The sequence below is a fragment of the Nicotiana tabacum genome, chromosome 13 (assembly GCF_000715075.1).
Source record: "Nicotiana tabacum cultivar K326 chromosome 13, ASM71507v2, whole genome shotgun sequence".
Lineage (NCBI taxonomy): Eukaryota > Viridiplantae > Streptophyta > Magnoliopsida > Solanales > Solanaceae > Nicotiana > Nicotiana tabacum.
In genome coordinates, this window is record NC_134092.1 from 97596696 (window position 1) to 97619961 (window position 23266).

Sequence of the window (23266 nt, forward strand, 5' to 3'; positions counted from 1 at the left end):
TTTTCTGTGTTGAAATGTTGAGTTGTGGCTTGCCTAGTTCCACGATAGGCGCCATCACGATGGTTAGATTTTGGGTCGTGACAAAGGAGATATATCTATGATGGTTGCTGACAATTGATCTTCATAATATGAGTCAATCTTTTCACTAATGGCCAAATCTGATGATGATGTGGACAAGGAGGAAGATGAGGTAAGTTTTCTTGATGTTCAAAGAAATTTTAAAACATACTCTAAGAAAAATTTGATGTCCTTAGAAAATGTGTTGATTGATGCATATCATAGCCTCATTAATGAGAAAAATGCTTTAATAGAAGAAATTGATGACATAGAACAAGAGAAGGATGATATGGTAGTTTCCATTATAGACGTGAAGGAACAAGTGGAAGAAGTAACTAGAGAAAATAACTTATTGAAAAATCAAACGAAAAAATGGATGGACAACCCTAAGGGTAAAGAAGTGGCTAGTAAGGCTCAACTTGAGCTTGAGAGTGAGCTTAAGAAAGTTAAAACAAGTCTTATTGCTGAGCTTAAAAAGAATAAACAACTTCAGGAGGATTTGAAAAGGGTTAAAAATGATCTTGATAAGTCACTTAAATGTACCTGGTCCTCTGATATAATAACGTCTATCTACAAGAGTAATGGCGGAAACAAGCAAGGAATTAGGTTCCAAAAGGCTAAAACCTCATATAATCCCCATAGCAAGTATGTAACTGTGGCTGATAATTGGTTGTGTACTCACTGTGGTCAAACGGGTCATTACAAAGACTCTTGTAAAACTAAAATTCAGTCTTTGGAGAAAAACAATTTTTTTGTTGAAAAAAGGCCTACTGTTGAGGAACCTAGTTTCCTGAAAAGAAAATATATGCTGCCTGCATAGGCAAAAGGAAGTTTGATCCGCTCGTTCTATCATTATACGGGACCCAAGTTGGCTTGGGTTCCTAAGTCTAATAAGTGATTTCGTGTGCAGGCTGGAGTGAGAGGTAACAGTAATAACAATAGTATATGGATAGCGGCTGCTCTAAGCCTATGACTGGAAGAATGAATGATTTCCTCTCACTCTAGGCTTTCCAAGGTGAGAGTGTGTCATTTGAAAACGGCAAGAAGGGCTATATTTTTGGTATTGGCAAAATTGGAAAAACACTCTCCCATGCAATTGAAAATGTATGTACTATGTGAGTTGCTTGAAATATAGCTTGTTGAGTGTGTTTCAAATCTGTGATAAGGAAAAATGAAGTGAAGTTCTTATCTAAATCTTGCACTGCCACCAATCTCAAAACTGGTGAAGTGGTGTTGATAGACAAAAATTTTAAGAACATCTATGTTACAGACCTTGATTCACTGAATGGTGGTGATCTAACATGCCTAAGTGTCATTGATGAAGATGCCGAGTTATGGCATAGACGACTGGGGAATGCGAGTTTTTATTCACTAAACAAGTTGGTTATGGAGGACCTGGTTCGTAGGCTGAAGCAGTCAACACCGCCTGCTACTTGATTAACAAGTGCATGATCAGGTCCCTTCTCGAGAAGTCTCTCTGTGAACTGCTCAATGGGAGAAAACCCAAGCTGACTTACCTGAGAGCATTAGGATGCAAAATGTTTTGTTCTCAACAATGGTGGCAAAGGGTCACATAACAAAGAAGATAAAGATGGAGAATTTACAAATGCTCTTGGTGAAACTATAGATATTGCAAATGGAAAGACTGATTTGATGTGTCAAGTCAGGCAGAGTGATGAAGAAGATGCAACAGAATCTCCAAAAGGCACGGAGAAACCTGGACCCTCTATCACCTCGACTGAAGCTGAACGTAGGGTTTCTGATGTTGCATCAGGTACTCCTGATGCAGAACAAAGAAGTGGAAATCATAATTCTGTTGATGTCAATGATATTTCAAATATGGAGGAACCTGGTCCTTCAAATTCTGAAGTTTAAGTACTTCAAGGAGTTGTTGAAAAGATTTGAGATAGAGAATGCTAAGACCATTGATACACCTATTGCCACTACTACTCATTCATATATGGATGAGCCTGATTTTCCTATCAATGAAACTATGTATAGGGGTATCATTGGATCTCTTCTGTACTTGATTGTTAGCAAACCTGATATTGTTTTTAGTGTTGGGTTGTGTTATGGGTTCCGATCAAGCCCAAAAGAATCTCACTTGAAGGTTGCCAAAAGAATTTTGAGGTATCCTAAGGGAACGTAGGACGTGGTCCTCTTCTATCCTTCAGGAGATAATTTTGACTTGGTTGGATATGCTGATGCTAATCGTGTTGGATATCTAGTGGATCGAAAGAGAACATCTTGAATGGCACATTTTCTGGGGTCATGCTTGATCTCTTAGGGTGCAAAGAAACAAAACCCTGCGGCTTTTTCTACTATTGAAGTTGAATATATGGATGGTGCCTCTTGTTGTGCTCAACTGCTGTAGATCAAGCAACAACTAGAAGATTTGGGTGTGTTTACAAATTGTATGCCATTATTGTGTGATAATACAAGTGCTCTAAACATTGTAAAGAATTCAGTACAACACTAGGAGACAAAGCTCATTGATGTGCGATAATAGTTTTCGAGAGACAATGTTGAAAAAAGGCTTATTTGTATGAAAGTTTGCAAGATGGAGGATCAGGTAGCATATATCTTCACTAAAGAACTGAGTAGAGAACACTTTGAAAGAGGTCATCTAGAGTTGGGGTTGATCAAGCTCAACTAAGGACCTGGTCCCTCGATGATTAGCTATGTAAAGAAGGAAAAGTATAATGTTAAAAAGTATTTTTCTAGTGGTATCTAACTCAATTCTATATATTTACAGTATACACACATAACAATTTCAGGAGAAAATAAGTATGAGTGACATTGCACTTCTAGGAGTTTTTGCTCAAATTTTCAAAAACTGTCAAGGAACCTGGTTCCTGTGACTCAGGTTAGTAGTCTCTTCAATACTTATATAACTTTTTAAACTGCTGAAGTTTCATGTCATTAATTTATTCCCGCCTCTCTCTTAATTTTTGAATTCCAAAATGTTAAACCTTTCTGAACTGACCTGATGCCCCAAAAAATCATTTCCTTCTCTCACACCCAACCAAAACCGATTCTTTTCTTCAAAACCAAATCAACCTTATCTCAAAAAGAATCATTCTCTCCAAATATGCTAGGAGTGAACCCAACTCTGTCAACTTCCAAAATTCTAACTCCATCTAAATCGAAACCCAAGAAGTCTTTAGTAGATTTTAATGGGACTTTAACTGAAAAGGAATAGGGTAGATCTAATATTTTAGAGATTGGGGCTAAAAATGTTGTTGGGTTTGTAGAAGACTTCAAGGATAGAGAAATTGGTGAATGTGCTGGAAAAAGGGGAATTGAATGAGGGACATGGTCTCTCAAATCCTTCTTAGGATGTTAATTCTGATGATGATCTTTTTCTCTTGAGTTTCGTGCTTAAAAAAACCTCCGATCCAGTAAAAAGGATTGATGAAAGGTAGGTTGATTGATGATGAAGTGGTGTGACCTGCTAATGTGGTGATTATGGAAGAGAGAATGAAGTAGAAAAATTTTCACTTGTGAGAAAGAATTCAAAAAAAATAGGGAAAAGAAAGTTGGCTGAGAAAGATGCAGCAGATGATAAGGGTGAACAGATTGAGAAGAAGAAGAGGGAGACATGATCGTTTAGGAAAAGAAATTGTAGTGTGAGTGAGGAACCTGATTCCTTACATAATCAAAAGGTTGAGTTATCGGGTTTGGAGGGGTAGAAGACTCTGAAGTCTCAAAAAGTGTTGTTAGGCAGAGTGTTGACTCTGATATTGCTGAAAAATAGAGGAACTTCATGACATTGTTGAGTTCCAAAAATATAATCACCTCTTTGTTCTTCCAAGTCCCAACGTTTATGAAGAAGAAGTAAAAACTTCTATGTTGTATGTGATACTCTGATGCTATATGTGCATGTGACTGAGTTTGTTCTTGATGAGGAGAAGCTTGGGGAGATTCTTGGTGATCTGATTGATGGTTCAGCCTGGTCAGATAGGTAGAGAACCAGGTTCCCGTGTACCCTTGGCAGAATAGAATGCTCATTTGAAGGGTGAGAATGAAAGATTGAGGAAATAGGTGGAGGACCTGAGAGAGTAGATGGTCATTGATTAAAGGATTGTGAATGAACGAACGGATAGGCTCATCAAGGCCCTAGCCCCTTACTTTTCTTCCTTCCGAGTGATCCATGTCTTTGACTCCTTCCAAATTTCCTCGAATTCCTATCTTCTTTTGATCCCTATGTTTGATGACATTGGTACTTTAGTTGTTTAAATTATCATATTCTGTATTGTCGAAACTACTATGTTTTTGTTATGATTACTACTCTATGGGCAATCACTCTATTTTGTGCAATGACATTCACTTGTTGTTCTTGTTATTTTTTATGATGTGTTGCCCAAGTGGCATGAGTTAATGTTGCTGAACTTCTTTTTGGTTGTGCTTATTCTGTTATTCTTTTCAATGATGCCAAAAGGGGGAAGTTACATAGGTATCAATAGGGGGGAGGAACAAAATCGAATTGATATGTTGTGTTGTTCATGAAAGATAGCTCTGCTTCGCAGCTTAGTAGGGGAAACGTTGTTGATAACATGTTGATTATAGGTCTGATCCGCAGGGGAACATGTGAGGAATCTGGTTCTCAGGGGAAACATAAATTTTGAGCTTGTCATCATCAAAAAAGGGGAAATTGCAACAGATTATTATGTTATTTCATGTTTTGATGATTTGTCAAATGTTCTTGAGGAACCAGATAGGGACCAGATGTGATTAGTACATGTAAGAAATCTGATTCTCAGGATGAATATCAATTCTGGGTTTGTCATCATCAAAAAGGGGAAAATTGATAAGTTATGCTATTTTGTGTTTTGATGATTTGCCAAATAGTCTTGAGGAACCGGTTGTGATCAGTTCCTTTGGTCTGGTTCTCAGGGGGGAATATGGTTTATTCATAAGGGGAACAATGTGGAGATCTGGTTCTCAGGGGGAATATCAATTCTAGGTTTGTCATCATCAAAAAGGGAAAAATTGATAAGTTATGCGTCTTTTGTTTTGATGATTTGACAAACTTCATGAGAGAACTAGATAAGGAACATGATATAATAAGTTCCCTTGTGTTCAGAGTAACTAGTCAGAAGTCTGGTTCAATTCTCAATGAAATCAGATAAGGGAACAACAAAGGGAACATATATGGATCAGTTCCCCTAGTAGTCGTGCAGTCAACTCTACAGTTGTAAAAGTTGCTGCATTGTACCGTCTGGCAGCAGTACAGCAGCACAACGGTAGCTTGATAAGGCCAAAATAAAGGACACTTTATTGCATCATCCTTGATGACATCACACACACACATTATCAACATGAGGCAAGGGATTTCATCCCTTCAGCACTTGCAAATCCAAAAATTATATTCTCTCAAGTGCTAGCCGCCTTCTCTCTCAAGAACAAAGTTGTTGCAACCTCAAGGACCAGATCCAAAGATTGAAGATATCTTAAGTCCTTAGGTTTGTTGAGTCTTACTTATTTTGTTCTTCATTTGTAATCCTACACTACTTTCAAGAAGTGTCTTTGTATGATAGATTTAAACCACTATTTGGTTTAGTTTCTTGACTAGAGTTAGTCAAGGTTTGTTGCTTTGTAATAGAGTTATTGAAAAGGGCTTACAATGGAGTTATTATAAGGGGTGAAAGATTAAGAGTTTAATTCCTAGATTGAGTAGAGTTAGTCAATATTTGTTGCTTTGTAATAGACTTATTACAAAGGGCTTACAATAGAGTTATTGTAAGGAGTGAAGGATTAAGAGTTTAATTCCTAGATTGCAATAGGTTGTAATCTGAAGTTTGCTCGGTTTAGTGGAGTTTAAATCCTACTAGGGTAGGTCGTGATTTTTAATCCCTTGATCAAGGAGTTTTCCACGTAAATAGCGCGTGTTATTTATTTACTGCCGATTTATTGTGGGAACAGATAGAGAAGCTGGTTCCCTATAGTGTTTGATTTTATAGTCTGTTGCTTACCGTGGGAACTGTATAGAGAACCTGGTTCTCTATACAGTTTGGTGGACTCTTAATTTCTATCAGTTATGATCTTGCTCGTGAGGATTTTACCATTGCTTTAATATTAAGTAGGGGTAGGGGCAGGGGCGACCCAACATTATCCGAGGCCTAAAGCAAAGCTTTAATAAGAGGCCTTTATATATATATATATATATATATATATATATATATATATATAATTTAATGAACATCATTTTTTTAAAAATTAGATAAGTGAGGATGTGGAATTAAAAAAAATGAGAACTTAGTTTTATAAAGTACAGAAAATTAAATGAATTTAACGTTGATTGCATCACAACTGAAATGGGAGAACCCAGAAAACATTCTTCCTCTGTTCCAACTTAAGTGACTCATTTTTTAGTAAGTCTCTTTCTATATTTGGTAACAATTCAACTTTAGATTTTTTATTTTTACTATTAATTAGATGATTTCTAGCCAACAAATTTCTATGATTTATTTAAGATTACAAGTTTCAAAAGCCTTCCTTTATTTCATAAACTCTATGTCCAGTCAAACACTTTCATATATATTGGGACAGAGAGTATAATTTATGTAAGGAAAATAAATAATAAGTTAGATTATTAGATATAGTTACGTGACCAACTAATGAATAGAGAAATATAATTAAGTAAAAAAGTAAAATAAGATTGACAGAAAACTATTTTAGTTATATTAATTAGATGAAGAAATCGAGTTATTAAAAATTAATATGACAATAAAGAAATAAATTTATCAATAATAAAAGATAATTATATAAATAATATACTACTATATATAGAGAAATAGTAATTTTGGGGGCCTTAAATTTTTGGGGCCTTCACTTGCTTTAGGGTTAGGCTGCCCCTGGGTAGGGGTAGCAGGTTAGGCTGAATTTGAGCGAGTTACAGTGAACTTAGCCAATAAATGATCGGATCATTGATCCGTTTAAAAATTACTTGAGCTAAAATTTGTTGGGCCAAAATGAATTAAATAATGGATCAAAAAATAAATTTATCAATAATAAAAGATAATTATATAAATAATATACTACTATATATAGAGAAATAGTAATTTTAGGGCCCTTAAATTTTTGGGGCATTCACTTGCTTTAGGGTCAGGCCGCCCCTGGGTAGGGGTAGCAGGTTAGGCTGAATTTGAGCGAGTTACAGTGAACTTAGCCAATAAATGATCGGATCATTGATCCGTTTAAAAATTACTTGAGCTAAAATTTGTTGGGCCAAAATGAATTAAATAATGGATCAAAGCCCCCCTTCCCCCTCCTCCCAACTATTATCTAATTATTATTTTATTATTATAGCTATATATAGCATTTTTTTAATTAAAAAAACTTTGATAATATTTGTCATGTGTCAATTTGGACTACATTTTAGCCCAAATTTTAAATAAACTTAATTGGACAGGATAAAACGTGTCGAGTTAATAATTAGAGGGATGCAAACTTGAACAGATTGGAAGGATATTTTTTTGGGGAGTGATTTTCCACTCAAGTAGAGACATATATGACCAATGTTATGGTGCTGATTGCAACTGTAACATATTAGTTGAGTTAAATAAACTTTATTTATTTGTGCCGTACCTTATATGCACCAGTTACAGACCCCGGTATGGCTTATGACATATGGTCCTAATATAAGTTATTGAATGTGCCATGTCATGTCACGAAAACCTAAAGCAAACAAAAAATATCTACTTTTCACCATGAATCCATGATAAATACTATCCGTTTTAATTTATGTGAATTTATTTTTTTTAATCCGTGCCAAAAAGAATGACTTCTTTCTATATTTGAAAATAATTTACCTTTATGCAATGACTATAGCCACACAAAATATATGTGCCTAATTTTACACCACAAGCTCAAAATTTTCTCTTTTTCTTTAAACTCCGGGTCCAGTCAAATACGTTCACGTATATTGAAACTGAGTAATTTTAGTTAGAAGCGTCTATGCGATATGAAATGTTTTAGGAACTAAAGAAGTCCCAAAATACTGGGGGTGTGTTGGTTTGATGAAAGTCATTTTCTGTTGGTTAGTTTTAAAAAAATATTTTCTATCAAATTAGGCAAAATGACCTTTCTCTATTAGTAGCACAAGTATATATTTGAACTTTTAATTTTGTTTTAGCTGTTCCAATTAAGGACATTATTATTAAATTTTAATATTGAAAAATTTCATCAAAAACACTCTTCGATTTGCAATACTATCATTAATTTTAGATATATATTTCTTTTCAAAATATTTTTGATTCACCGACCAACAACTAAAAAACCTTTTCATGAAATTGGATCACGGACTAACTTCTTTACATTGTTGGCAACTTGGATTATAGTCTAATTTAGTCAAATTTCTTCAATTCCAGATACTGCCTACAATTATGCAGAACCGTGCACATAGTAACATCAATGTTCTTGCCCATGTTTATTATCAAGGGATGTCTGAGAAGAGATATTCTTATATTATTGAAGGGTCATATGCAAATCGATCATGCAAAATGTTGGATGTTGAGTCAAGAAATGTTGTAGCGGACTAACTTCTTTACATTCATGAAAAAAAACTTCTCTCTCTAGACTAGGGCGATCGGCGCAAGTTAAGTAAACCTACGACGGCGGCGGCCATGGCTAGAGAGCGAAGAAGACCGAAGAAACAAGTAATTGTAACAGTGGGAAGCTCAGTCAGTGCTAGGAAAATAGCTAAAATCCTAGAAAATGGAAGTGAACAGCGAGTGATTACATCATTAGCAACCCAATTTTCACCTTTGTCTCCGTTAATTTCGGCAAGCAAAATGACCACCGAAGCTAGAAAATTGAACATAAGTGAGCCCCTGCAACTTCAATTGACGGGAATTAGTGAAGAACAACAACCAACATAGCTCAAATAACCAGATCTGAGGAAACCTGAGCAGACATCACAGGGCCAAACTCCAGATAACACTTGGTTTGGGCTATTCAATTGCAATCGAGCAGCAACTAATGGTATGTCACTTGATTACATACCACCAGAATTGATTGATGGAAGTCTACTAGTCAAGCTCGATAAGGAAGAAACAAACAGGGAAGCTGATAAGTGGAAGGCTGCTTTACTAGTTTATGTGATAGGCGAAACACCAGGATATAACTATATGAGACGATATATGGCTCAAAATTGGAATATGGTAGCTGAACCTGAAGTGTATTATCATGAAAAAGGGTATTATATTGTTAAATTCCAGTCGATGGCTGATTTGAATGAAGTACAGTATGCAGACCCATATAGCATAAACAACAAACCTATGATCTTGAAGCAATGGTGCCCGGAGTTTGATTTTAATGTTGAGTTCCTTACAGAGCTGCCTTTATGGGTTAAATTTCCTAGCCTACCTATGAATTGCTCTAGCCTAAATTCATTGAGCAGGATAGCTAGTGCAATTGAAGTGCCAAAGTATGCAGATGAATGCACAACAAAGCAAACCAGAATACCATTTGCCAGGATGCTTATAGAAGTCAATGTCACCAAGCCATTACCAGATGAAGTAACTGTACTGGATCCATTAGAAAAAATATTTCAACAATCAGTTATATTTGAATGGAAGCCAGATTATTGTGAAGAATGCTTAATGATAGAACATAATTGTACAAAGCAGAAAATAAATGATGTGAAGAATGAGGAACAAAGAAACATAACTTTCAAAAGAGGAAGCAAGGTCCTAAGAAAGTGGTGCAAACCTGGGTGCCAAAGGAAGCTAAAAGAGATACAGCTGAAGCTAATGGTGAGAAGAAGGGAAATCAATATGAAGCAGGCAATCAAAAAGCTCAGCATCCAATAGAGAAAGTGGATACAGAGGAATTGAGCCCACACTCTAAAGAGAAGCATTTATTAAAAGGGAAGGCAGCAAAAGAAATTAATGGTCGACCTGTGAATCAACTGATTGAAGCAGCCATTCTAGTGAGAAATGAATTTGAGATCCTGCAGTGTGAAGATGATGTGATGACAAAACTCCTACCTACTGATATAGGTGAAAGATTTATATGTCATCAATAATGACTTGGTTAGTATGGAACATGAGGGGTATAAATAAGAGATATAAGCAGAAAGAATTAGCTAAGTATCTCAAAGAAAATAAAATTAAAGTAGCAGGATTAGTGGAGACAAGGGTGAAGGAACATAGAGCTCAAGCAATTCATAATAAAATTATCCCAGATTGGGGATTTGAAAATAATTACAGTGATGCATAAAATGGCAGGATTTGGTTGATCTGGGATACTAATACTTACACGATTGAAGTTCTGAAGAAGGCAGCACAGATTATTCACTGTTCAGTGGTGAGTAGGAATCAACAAATTGAGTGTGAAATGACAATAGTGTATGGATACAATAAAGTGGAGCAGAGGAGAGATTTATGGCAGCAATTGAACAGCTTATCTCAAACAATAACTAAACCATGGATCATTTGGGGGAATTTCAACTCTTTGTTAAGTCCACAAGATAGATTGAAAGGAGCAACAGTCACAAGCTATGAGATAAAGGATTGCACAGAATGTATTCAACAATTGATGTTGAATGAATTGATATGGAAAGGAGATTATTATACTTGGACAAATAAGCAACAAGGGGGTGACATAATATGGAGCAGAATAGACAGAGCTTTTGGAAATGCTGAATGGATGGTAAAATATGGCCACTTGCTTAATGAGTATAAACTACCACATATATCAGATCACTGTCCTATGATGATAACTACTAATGTGAGGGAGCCAAGGATCATAACAACATTCAAGTTTTTCAATGTATGGGCAACTCATGAGAATTTTCTCCACCTAATGGAGAATAACTGGAAATAGAGATATCACCCACACAAGATGAGGAATATCTGGATTAAACAGAAAGAATTAAGGGAGAAGCTAAAAAGATTAAATGAAACTGAATTCAAGGGTGTAGCAACACGAATTATTCAACCAAGAAAGGATCTCCAAGAAATACAACTCAAGTTAAGGCATCAATACTTAGATGAGTTAGTAATGGAAGAAAAGAAGATTATATGTAAACTTGAGAAGTGGTCTATGATAGAAGAAAGTGCATTGCAACAAAAAGCCAGGGCAAGGTGGATCAAACTTGGAGATACCAATACAAGCTACTTTTCAGTTGTTATCAAAGATAGAAAACAGAAGAAATAAATACTAGAGCTAGAATCTCAAGAGGGAGGCAAATTAACAGAAGCAAGAGATATCAAGATAGAGATAATAAAGTTTTATAAGTCCTTATGGGATCAACTTTACACAATGTGATAGCAGTTAACAAGACAATCATGAGGAGGGGGAATGTTCTGACTCATACCCAACAGCTTCAACTATGTGAAGAAGTGACAGGGGAGGAGATTTATTCAGGTTTCCAATCAATAGGAGATGACAAAGCTCCGGGTGTGGATGGATATAATGATGTATTCTATAAAAAAGCTTGGCCAGTCATTAAAAGTGAAATCATTGAAGCTGTGCAAGATTTTTTTATAACAGAAAAAATATATAAAGGAATTAACTGTACAGCAATCACACTGATACCAAAGGTAGCCAATCCTGCTACAATCATGGAGTATATGCCTATTGCCTGTTGCACTGTCCTATACAAGATCATAGCTAAACTCCTTGCAGGTAGAATTCAGAAGGTGATAGCATTTATTATCACTGAAACTCAATCAGGATTTATCCCAGGAAGGAAAGTAGCAGATAATGTGATTATGGCTCATGTGTTTGTGAAGACCTATACAAGAAAATATATATCACCTAGATGTATGATTAAGGTTGATATTCAGAAGGCATATGATACAGTGGATTGGAGATTTTTGGAACAAATGCTGACAGAATTGAGTTTCCCTCAAAAATTTATCAGATGAATGATGGAGTGTGTTACTACTGTTAATAACTCTATAGTTATAAATGGAGAGTCAACACCACCCCTTGATGCTGTTAGAGGACTTCGTCAAGGAGATGTAATGTCTCCCTTCCTGTTTGCTATTGTTATGGAGTATTTGAGTAGAAGACTCAGCACCTTAAAGGAAGAGAGGCAGTTTAAGTATCATCCAAACTGTTCCAAGCTAAACATCACACATCTGTGCTTTGCAGATGATCTTCTCATGTTTGTTAAAGGTGAAAAAATATCAGTGGGGCTTCTACATGAAAAGTTTGATATATTTACAAGTGCTTCAGGATTACAGGCTAATCAATCCAAGAGTGTTATCTATTATGGTGGGGTTTCAAAAGAAAGCAAGCAGGAAATCCAACAAGCAATTGGATATAGGCAAGGTGAATTACCATTCAGGTATCTAGGAATCCCACTGGCTACTAGAAAACTGAAATTGGTAGAATGGCGGCCTTTAATAACCAAAATTACAGCTAGAATATCATCATGGATAGCCAAGAAGCTATCATATGCAGGCAGAGTACAACTGGTTAAATCAATATTGTTTGGTATTCAATCCTATTGGGCACAACTGTTTATCATACCTGCTAAGGTGATGAAAGCCATAAAGAGATACTACGGAAGCTTTATATGGTTAGGAACAAATGAAATTACCAGAAAGTCACTAGTAGCTTGGAATAAGATGTGCATGCTAAAGTCAGCAGGGGGATTAAATCTCACAAATCTTAAATTGTGGAACAAAACAGCCATAATAAAGATTTATTGGGATTTGAAGACTAAGAAAGATACTTTGTGAATTAAGTGGATTCATGAGTACTATATAAAAGCACACACTTTGGAGAATATGACTATCCCCCAACAAGCTAGTTGGATGGTCAAGAAAGTACTCAAAGCAAGAGATAACTTGAGATATGTACAACCAGAATACTTGAAAAACAAAAGTATGATCAGAAGCATATATTTGAACATGGTTGGGGAGTTGCGTAAAGTTACATGGGAAAGCATCATGTATGGTAATGAAGCAAGACCAAAAGCAGTTTTTATAACATGGCTACAACAACAAGATAGGCTGCTAACTGCTACAAGACTAGAAAGCTGGGGAATTCAAGTTGAAAATAATTGTGTCATGTGTAAAGAGGTAGCTGAAACCAGGGATCATTTGTTTGCGGAATGTGCAGTTGGAAGACAGGTTTGGAAGAAGCTAATGCAGTGGCTGCAAATCACTTGGGTGAATATGAGCACATGGAACCAGATGCAACAATGGATTGAGCAGAACAGAAAAGGAAAAACTGTGAAAGCAAATCTAGTGAAGATGATGTTTACAGAATATGTGTATGCAATTTGGATAGAAAGGAACAACAGGCTGTTTGCTCATAAGGATAATACATGTGAATCAATGGCTAGAGAGATTGCATATAGTTGTCATGTTCGAGCCAATAGTACTACTAGGTTAATACTTCAAAAATATAGATTTCCTAGGTAAGCAATAGATATTGATAGCAAAGGCTTTTAGTGTTGAAGAGAATACTGATAGAAGAGATGAGAGAAGCAGACTGTGTTATAAAGTTCGGCTGATTTGTACATAATACTTTTGGTTATTAATGAAAAGCTTATAATTACCAAAAAAAAAAAAAAAAAAACTTTTCATAAAAAATGACGTCTATCTACCATATACACCCTTAACTCTTTTTAATTTGATGTAGTTACAGCATTTCCCCGAGATGTAGGTGCCATTTATTTTGGCAACTAACTAATGTAGGTATCATATTTGACATGGCCATTTATTGTCGTACTCTTATGGTGTTTGCAAAACTTCTCTCTATATAATTTCACCCTAGACCGTGCTTGGCTCCACTTTCCTAATCCTTGTTTGTTACTTCCACCATTCATGTTTACCTATCCACTATATTAAAATTATATGTGTATTTTTATTTGTCCAATTTGAAATATTAATGAATAATTTACCATTTTATACCTATTTTACCCTTATGTTCCGACATATAATAAATATGAGTGATATAAAATTATCGTATTATTTATTATTTTTGTAAAGCGTATGCCAAATGGAGATGTTGAAAGTAGTTGAAATGAAGATGTTGAGATGATGTGCGGACATACCATGAAAGACAAGATTATGAATGAAGTTATTAGGGACAATGTGGGAGTGACATATGTGGAAGATAAGTTGCGAAAATCGAGGCTGCGATGGTTTGGGCATATGAAGAGGATAGACATAAATGCCCCAGTCAGGAGGTGTGAGGTTGACCATGTCGGGCTTGAGGAAGGGCAAGGGTAGGCCAAAGAAGTATTGGAGAGAGGTGATTAGGCAGGACATGTCATTGCTTCACCTAACCGAGGACATGACTAACGATAGGAAGGTGTGGAGGTCGAGATTAAGGTGGTGGGTTAACAGGTAGTTGTGAGTTTCTCCTAGGTTTACTAGAAATACTAGTACTATTCTTGTATTCTTTTATTCTTTGTTCTTTATTATTTTTATGTCACTTGCTTCCATTACCTTATTATATTACTGTTGTTATTGCTTGTTGCTTTATTTTTGCAGTTCCTTAAGCCGATGGTCTATCGAAAATAATCTTCCTGCCATTATAGGGTAGGGGTAAGACTACATACACACTACCCTCCCCAAACCTCATATATGTGATTAAGCTGGGTTTACTGTTGTTGTTTGTTGTAAAGTGTATGCCATATCAATAGTGAACAATTAAACTTGGACTGAGAGTAAAAGTTTTCCCATCTATTATAGTTTTCACTTTGTGAAAAAAATACGAAAATGATATTTGTAAAACCACAAGGTTTTTGAAGAATACCTGGATAATCTCGCAAAATAAATACGAAACTAGCACCAAAAGGTTTACTAATTAAGTGTTATACTAGCTTTTACGTGACAGATCAAATTGGTTGCTGTATATCCCAGCCTAATATCTCATTAACAATTAATTCAAAATTGGATTCACGAAGCAGTAAAAAAGAAACGTAAGGTTCAATAAAACTTTACAGCCCTAGAAAATGTTGAGCTTATAACAAGTTGGTAACTGCCAAGAGAAAGTATCACTACAAATTTCTTACTGGCTTGTAGTTTGATGGATCATTAATTTATACCTACATTTTCATATAGAACTTTTTAGACTAAAACTTTAATTGTGAAACAAGTGTATCCAATTGTTCAGGCTATTAAATTCCTTAAATACATGAAACTGAAAAAGACATCCGCCATTTTTTCCCCAACTAACCAATTTAATCCCACCCGAAGTAACAAAAACAGAAAGAAATTAGAAAAAGAACTATGTACTCTTTTTCTATTCTTCACTACGTGATAAATAAAGTACAAGAAAAAAAAATATTCGTTCCGCTTGCCATTGATCAGATAAAAAAAAAGTACCATAATTTAATGTGAGATAGAAAGGATTCAACACCGACACTCTACTGTCCAAAATAGCTATTTACATATGTTGCAGAGTTCGATATTTCTCAAGCCATCAATATAAGGGAAATGACGAATCTAAATTGAGCAATTTTATTCTCCGTTACACTTTTAATTTAATACTCCTTCCGTTTCAATTTATGTGAACCTATTTCTTTTTTAGTTCGTGCCAAAAAGAATGACAACTTTTCCTATTTGGAAACAATTTACCTTTATACAATGATTTATAGTCACACAAAATATATTTGCCTCATTTTACACCACAAGTTCAAAAGTCTTATCTCTTTTCTTAAACTTTGTGCCCAATCAAATGAGTTCACATAAATTGAATCGGAGGGAGTATTATCTATGTTGTTAACAAAATATTAGGTTTAGTTTTTGTCTCCAACTTAAAGATAATTTCAAATATGATCGAAAACTTGAGGGGTACATTTGAATATTTTTTATCAAAAAATTTAGATACAGCCAGATCTTTCTATAATAGCTTCATTGGATTCGATAATTTTTGGTTTTTATAGTAAATGGAGGTTATATGCCTACAACAACATTAAACATTTAAATATAACTTGCCTATTGTAGACAAAAATTATCTAAAAAAATTAATTTTTTCATTTTTTATATATAAGATAAGAAAATTATTCAAATTTAAAATGTCAAAAGATATGTATATTTCAATAATTAAATATTAAAAAAAGCTAATATATTATTAAAAATATTCGTAACTTGATGCACAAAAATTTAAACTCTAAGGTACACATTTTAAAGCTACTTGAAAATTAAATTCTTTCAAGATTGATGGAAGAGCTAAGTATGGTAGCTTGTTTTGTAGATTCTAGTTTCTTACTGGCGATATAACGCTTGAATTTACTAAGATTTATGTTTAAACTTTTAGCAAACGATATTCAATAGCTTTCCCTCGAAGAAAATTTAAGAGCTTAACAGTAGAATATTCTATCTCAGTAAAAGTAGCATTAGGTTGAGATTCTTCATCAGCACTTTTATATTTGATCAAAATCTCTAGAGTTATTATTATTAATCTTAGAGATTCTATATGGCTGTTATAGAGAGGTAATTTTATAAAGAGCGTACTGTTACAAAGATGGATGTTGCAGTTATAAGTAAAAGGCTGTTATAGAGAAGTACAATACAACATAAAAATTTGATTCCGAAAAAAATTTGATTGTTATAATGAAGTGCTATGGTACTGTTATAAATAGGCGTTACTGTATATGAATTGCACCACTTTCACGTTAAAATTCTGTTAATGATAAAAACACATACGAGATAATTTATTAACCACAAAAAATATAAATTGACCAAAATATAACAGGTGACAGAATTGAATAATTTCAGATAATACCTAAACAAAATTTGACATTTACCCAATCGAAACTTAGCTTTCTTATCCATATTTGTCTTATCGTTGTCCTCTTTTTTTTCTTTTCGGTTTACTTTTTCCCCTAGGTAGTCCTAGCCTCCTAGGTATTCTTCTTTTCTCTTGTCACTTTAATGAGTCTAATATCTCGATCCATATTTCATAGGTACGCGTTTTCTTGCACGTCTGTGTTTACTTACTCGATTTGTCAGAAATTTTCTCTTGGATCATTTGAGTATTTTCCATCTCTCGCCTTTTAACCGTGACGATTTATCATAAGCTTCATCTCGGAATTTCCAATTGGTCTTGATTCAAAAAACAAATTAAAACATTTGAATGAAACAAAAAATGGCGCCAGAAATTTGATATTCTGATCATTTGTATGTTACGAGCAATTCATATATAGTTAACTTATTTTAATATGATAAAAAATAATTTTATTACCTTACCGTTGGAAGTTAGATCTCAAAAAGTTTAATGGTACGTTTTCTCATTTTGGTCAATACTCAAAAATAAAATTCTTGAGATAAGCTTTTATAGGTTGCCAACTTGCCATTCCATCATTCTACCTTAGTGATCTATATGAACTGAAACTAATGTACTAGTACACATCCAAGCTTTTAACTCAATAAATAACAGGAATGGGTTGTAGAGGATCTAGTAGTAGTAGAGAGGGTCATATATGCAAATTGCAGTGTCAAATATATATATATATATATATATATATATATATATATATATATATATATATATATATATATATATATATATATATTTGGCTATTATTTTTACAACGGCTATACAGTGTTATTTTCTCATTGAAAACTGACACATAATGAAAGTAAGGAAGAGATCGAGACCTTACATGTATAGGCAGATCTAATGTATATGTAACAAAAGAATTTTAAAAATAGTATATGTATAATAGATCAAACTTATGCTGAATCTACTAAATTCATCCTAATTCGCCTCTGCTTGAGTGAAGTGAAGAGTGTATGTTTAATTGTCGAAGATCACTTGCCTCCAAAATGATGCTCTTTGCTTATGGTAGGGATCAAACGCAAAAGAAATAAGATCATATGGTTTTTACTTTAGCCTCTGTACAGGAAACAACCTTATAACATCGATCCTCTTATACGAGTACTTTGCTACTTCATGCAATTTTAAATTTACGTCTTTTGTAACTTCCAGATTATGTGCACTTGAAAAGTACTTGATCAAAGAGTGAAAAGCAAACTATGAATTCGTGAATTATTGGATACTAGATGTTTTATACTTCAATTTCACGTAAGAGGGGTGATTTGTATGGTGTACAATTTTTCGCGTGCACAGATTATAGAAGGACATGGTTCTTCTATGTGTTTCTTATATTACTGTTGCGAAATAATAAATGCAGAAAGTAAAGAACAAAAGTATTTTTACGTGAAAAACACCTGGCTCAAAAGGTGAAAAAAAATACGACTTACTACCCAGTAGAATTTTTTCCAACACTTCATGTCACGACCTGAAATTCCCACCCTCGGGACCGTGATGGAGCCTAACATTTCACTTGCTAGGCAAGCCAACGTTAGAATAGTTTTTAGCCATTTTTAACAAAACAAATTAACCGATACCAATTAAACTATAATAACTGAAATAAAGTGAGATAAACCAAAATAATCGCAATATCTAGATACAATCCCTGAACTGGTGTCACAAGTGCACGAGCGACTAGAATAATACAGATAATGGTCTGAATGAAAGTAAAACTATCTGAAATGAAATAAACAGCTAGGATAAGGTAGAAGGGGACTTCAAGGTTGCGAATGCCGAGCAACTGTACTTCAAGTCTCCAATCCGGCAATCAATCCAAGCAATCTACTGACCGCCACTAGGACCGACTCCAAAATCTGCACAAGAAGTGCAGAGTGTAGTATGAGTACAACCGACTCCATGTACTCTGTAACTGCCGAGCCTAACCTCGATGAAGTAGTGACGAGGCTAAGGTGGGTCACTTACAATAACCCGTATGCAGTATAATAATAATAATGACAGGAAAGGAATACATGAAAGTAAGGCAATTAACTTATGAAATTAAACTCAATCCTCAGAATCGGTAAAATCAGAAACACCAGTACTCAGAATCTCGTATGAAAGTATTAGAAGCTAACACAGTACAACAATGAATATAAAACACACAATCTGTTGGGCCGCGCAACTCGATCCCATCGTACAAACACAATCCTCCCTTATTTCACCCGTTGCGGCGTGCAATCCGATCCCACCGTACAAACACAATCCTCCTTATTTCACCACATCAATATCAATAATAACATGTAAAATCCGTTAGGGCGCGCAACCCGATCCCACCATATAATTATGTCACGACCCAAAATCTCACCTGTCGTGATGGCGCCTATCTCAATACTAGGCAAGCCGAAAATCTCAATAAACCACAATTTCTCTTAAGCTTGAAAATATAATATTTCAATAAAATCCACAAATCTTACAATTACTGATATAACCACTCCCAAAGCCTAGTGTCACTGAGTACATGAGCATCTAATCTGAATATAAGTATGAAAAATACGGTCTATAATAGTCTGAGACCAAACACAATAAACAGGGAGATAGGGAAGAAGAGACAAGGTCTGCGAAACACGACAGCTACCTCTGAATCTCCAAAAAAAGTCAACTGTGCGAGAGAATCAACACCCGCTATGACCGGAAATACCTGGATCTACACACGAAGTGCAGGGTGTAGTATGAGTACAACCAACTCAGTGAGTAACAATAATAAATAAAGAACTGAAGATAGTGACGAGCTACACAACTACAGTTCATATTGAGTAGTTTCAGCAAAGTATAGACATGCTTTCAAATCTGGCAGTTTAATGTCAAATCAATTTTTATACAGTTCATGTTCATGTAATCCGTATATAAAATCTTTCAGAGATTTCACAACAATGACAGAGAGCAACTAGGTGCAACAACAAATGGAAATCAAGTACAACCTCTCAAGACAACAATCCCTCACTGAGCTCCCAGCACTCATCACTCGTTGGGCTCCCAGCCCTCATCACTCACACTCAATGGGTACCCGCGCTCACTGGGGGTGTACAGACTCCGAAGAGGCTCCTACAACCCAAGGGCTATAATCTCCACGGATAACTCACGTGCTACACGGACAACTCACGTGCCATAATATAAATATCTGGATCCGCACGGCCAACTCACGTGCTGCACAGCCAACTCACGTGCTATAGTATAATATAAGGATCTGCACGGCCAATTCACGTGCTGTACGGATAACTCACGTGCTATAGTATCAATATCTCACAATTAGGCCCTCGACCTCACTCAGTCATAAATCTCTCCAGTCTCTCGGACTCTCAATAATCATGAAATCAGCCCAAACAACAATGATATGATGTATCAATAATAATAACAGAGACTGAGATAAAATATGCAAGTAAAAACTGAGACTGAGTACATATAGCATTTAACAGGTAATTCAACAATTATGCGACCTCTATGGGTCCTAACAGTACTATCACATAGCCTAAGCATGATTTCTAACATGATTTACAGTCAAATTTTATTAACACGTAGAGAGCATATAGCTAACAACAAATTATTCAACTTTACAGTTTCCCGGGACGGACCAAGTCACAATCCCCTCGGTACACGCCCACACGCCTGTCACCTAGCATGTGCGTCACCTCCAAAATAATCACATGATACCAAAATCCGAGGTTTTATACCCAGTAGAATTTTTTCCAACACTTCATGTCATGACCTGAAATTCCCACCCTCGGGACCGTGATGGAGCCTAACATTTCACTTGCTAGGCAAGCCAACGTTAGAATAGTTTTTAGCCATTTTTAACAAAACAAATTAACCGATACCAATTAAACTGTAATAACTGAAATAAAGTGAGATAAACCAAAATAATCGCAATATCTAGATACAATCCTTGAACTGGTGTCACAAGTGCACGAGCGACTAGAATAATACAGATAATGGTCTGAATGAAAGTAAAACTATCTGAAATGAAATAAACAGCTAGGATAAGGTAGAAAGGGACTTCAAGGTTGCGAATGCCGAGCAACTGTACCTCAAATCTCCAATCCGGCAATCAATCCAAGCAATCTACTGACCGCCACTAGGACCGACTCCAAAATCTGCACAAGAAGTGCAGAGTGTAGTATGAGTACAACCGACCCCATGCACTCTGTAACTGCCGAGTCTAACCTCGATGAAGTAGTGACGAGGCTAAGGTGGGTCACTTACAATAACCCGTATGCAGTATAATAATAATAATGACAGGAAAGGAATACATGAAAGTAAGGCAATTAAATTATGAAATTAAACTCAATCCTCAGAATCGGTAAAACCAGAAACACCAGTACTCAGAATCTCGTATGAAAGCATTGGAAGCTAACACAGTACAACAATGAATACAAAACACACAATCTGTTGGGTCGCGCAACTCGATCCCACCGTACAAACACAATCCTCCCTTATTTCACCCGTTGCGGCGTGCAATCCGATCCCACCGTACAAACACAATCCTCCTTATTTCACCACATCAATATCAATAATAACATGTAAAATCCGTTAGGGCGCGCAACCTGATCCCACCATATAATTATGTCATGACCCAAAATCTCACCTGTCGTGATGGCGCCTATCTCAATACTAGGCAAGCCGAAAATCTCAATAAACCACAATTTCTCTTAAGTTTGAAAATATAATATTTCAATAAAATCCACAAATCTTACAATTACTGATACAACCACTCCCAAAGCCTAGTGTCACTGAGTACATGAGCATCTAATCTGAATATAAGTATGAAAAATACGGTCTATAATAGTCTGAGACCAAATACAATAAACAGGGAGATAGGGAAGAAGAGACAAGGTCTGCGAAACACGGCAGCTACCTCTGAATCTCCAAAAAAAGTCAACTGTGCGAGAGAATCAACACCCGCTATGACCGGAAATACCTGGATCTACACACGAAGTGCAGGGTGTAGTATGAGTACAACCAACTCAGTGAGTAACAATAATAAATAAAGAACTGAAGATAGTGACGAGCTACACAACTACAGTTCATATTGAGTAGTTTCAGCAAAGTATAGACATGCTTTCAAATCTGGCAGTTTAATGTCAAATCAATTTTTATACAGTTCATGTTCATGTAATCCGTATATAAAATCTTTCAGAGATTTCACAACAATGACAGAGAGCAACTAGGTGCAACAACAAATGGAAATCAAGTACAACCTCTCAAGACAACAATCCCTCACTGAGCTCCCAACACTCATCACTCGTTGGGCTCCCAGCCCTCATCACTCACACTCAATGGGTACCCGCGCTCACTGGGGGTGTACAGACTCCGAAGAGGCTCCTACAACCCAAGAGCTATAATCTCCACGGATAACTCACGTGCTATACGGACAACTCACGTGCCATAATATAAATATCTGGATCCGCACGGCCAACTCACGTGCTGCACAGCCAACTCATGTGCTATAGTATAATATAAGGATCTGCACGGCCAATTCACGTGCTGTACGGATAACTCACGTGCTATAGTATCAATATCTCACAATTAGGCCCTCGACCTCACTCAGTCATAAATCTCTCCAGTCTCTCGGACTCTCAATAATCATGAAATCAGCCCAAACAACAATGATATGATGTATCAATAATAATAACAGAGACTGAGATAAAATATGCAAGTAAAAACTGAGACTGAGTACATATAGCATTTAACAGGTAATTCAACAATTATGCGACCTCTATGGGTCCTAACAGTACTATCACATAGCCTAAGCATGATTTCTAACATGATTTACAGTCAAATTTTATCAACACGTAGAGAGCATATAGCTAACAACAAATTATTCAACTTTACAGTTTTTCGGGACGGACCAAGTCACAATCCCCTCGGTACACGCCCACACGCCTGTCACCTAGTATGTGCGTCACCTCCAAAATAATCACATGATACCAAAATCCGAGGTTTCATACCCTCAGGACCAGATTTATAACTGTTACTTACCTCAAACCGTATAATTCTTTATTCTTCTATGCCCTTGCCATGAGAATTGGTCTCCAAACGCCTCGTATCTAGCCATAATTAATTCGATTCAGTCAATACCAATTATTGTAATTAATTCCATAAGGAGATACTAATTTTCCAATAAAATCCAAAATTAACTCAAACATTCTCGGAACCAGATAAAATTTACAAAATATGAACGCACATCCAACCACGAGTCCAACTATACAAATTTCACAAATTCCGACATCAACTCGACCCTCAAATCTTCAATTAAAGTCTTTGAAGATTTCTACCATTTTCAACCTAATCTTTACCCATTTGAACTCAACAATCTTTTCATAAACCTTATTGATATGTATAAATAATACTATTACACCCAAAAATTATACTCTTAATCATCCATCTTTACTCAAACTCGAAATTGAAGACTAGGGGTTAGAAC

General features: G+C 35.6%; 1 protein-coding gene across 1 annotated transcript; it reads left to right on the forward strand.

Annotated features, from left to right (window-relative positions):
• Window positions 1-9044: 9044 nt before the first annotated feature.
• On the forward strand, window positions 9045-10887 carry LOC142168253 (uncharacterized). The gene is made up of 3 exons (XM_075228913.1): window positions 9045-9584; window positions 9740-10061; window positions 10331-10887. The coding sequence occupies exons 1-3, from the start codon at window positions 9045-9047 to the stop codon at window positions 10885-10887; spliced, it is 1419 nt and encodes a 472-aa protein (XP_075085014.1).
• The last annotated feature ends 12379 nt before the right edge of the window (window positions 10888-23266 follow it).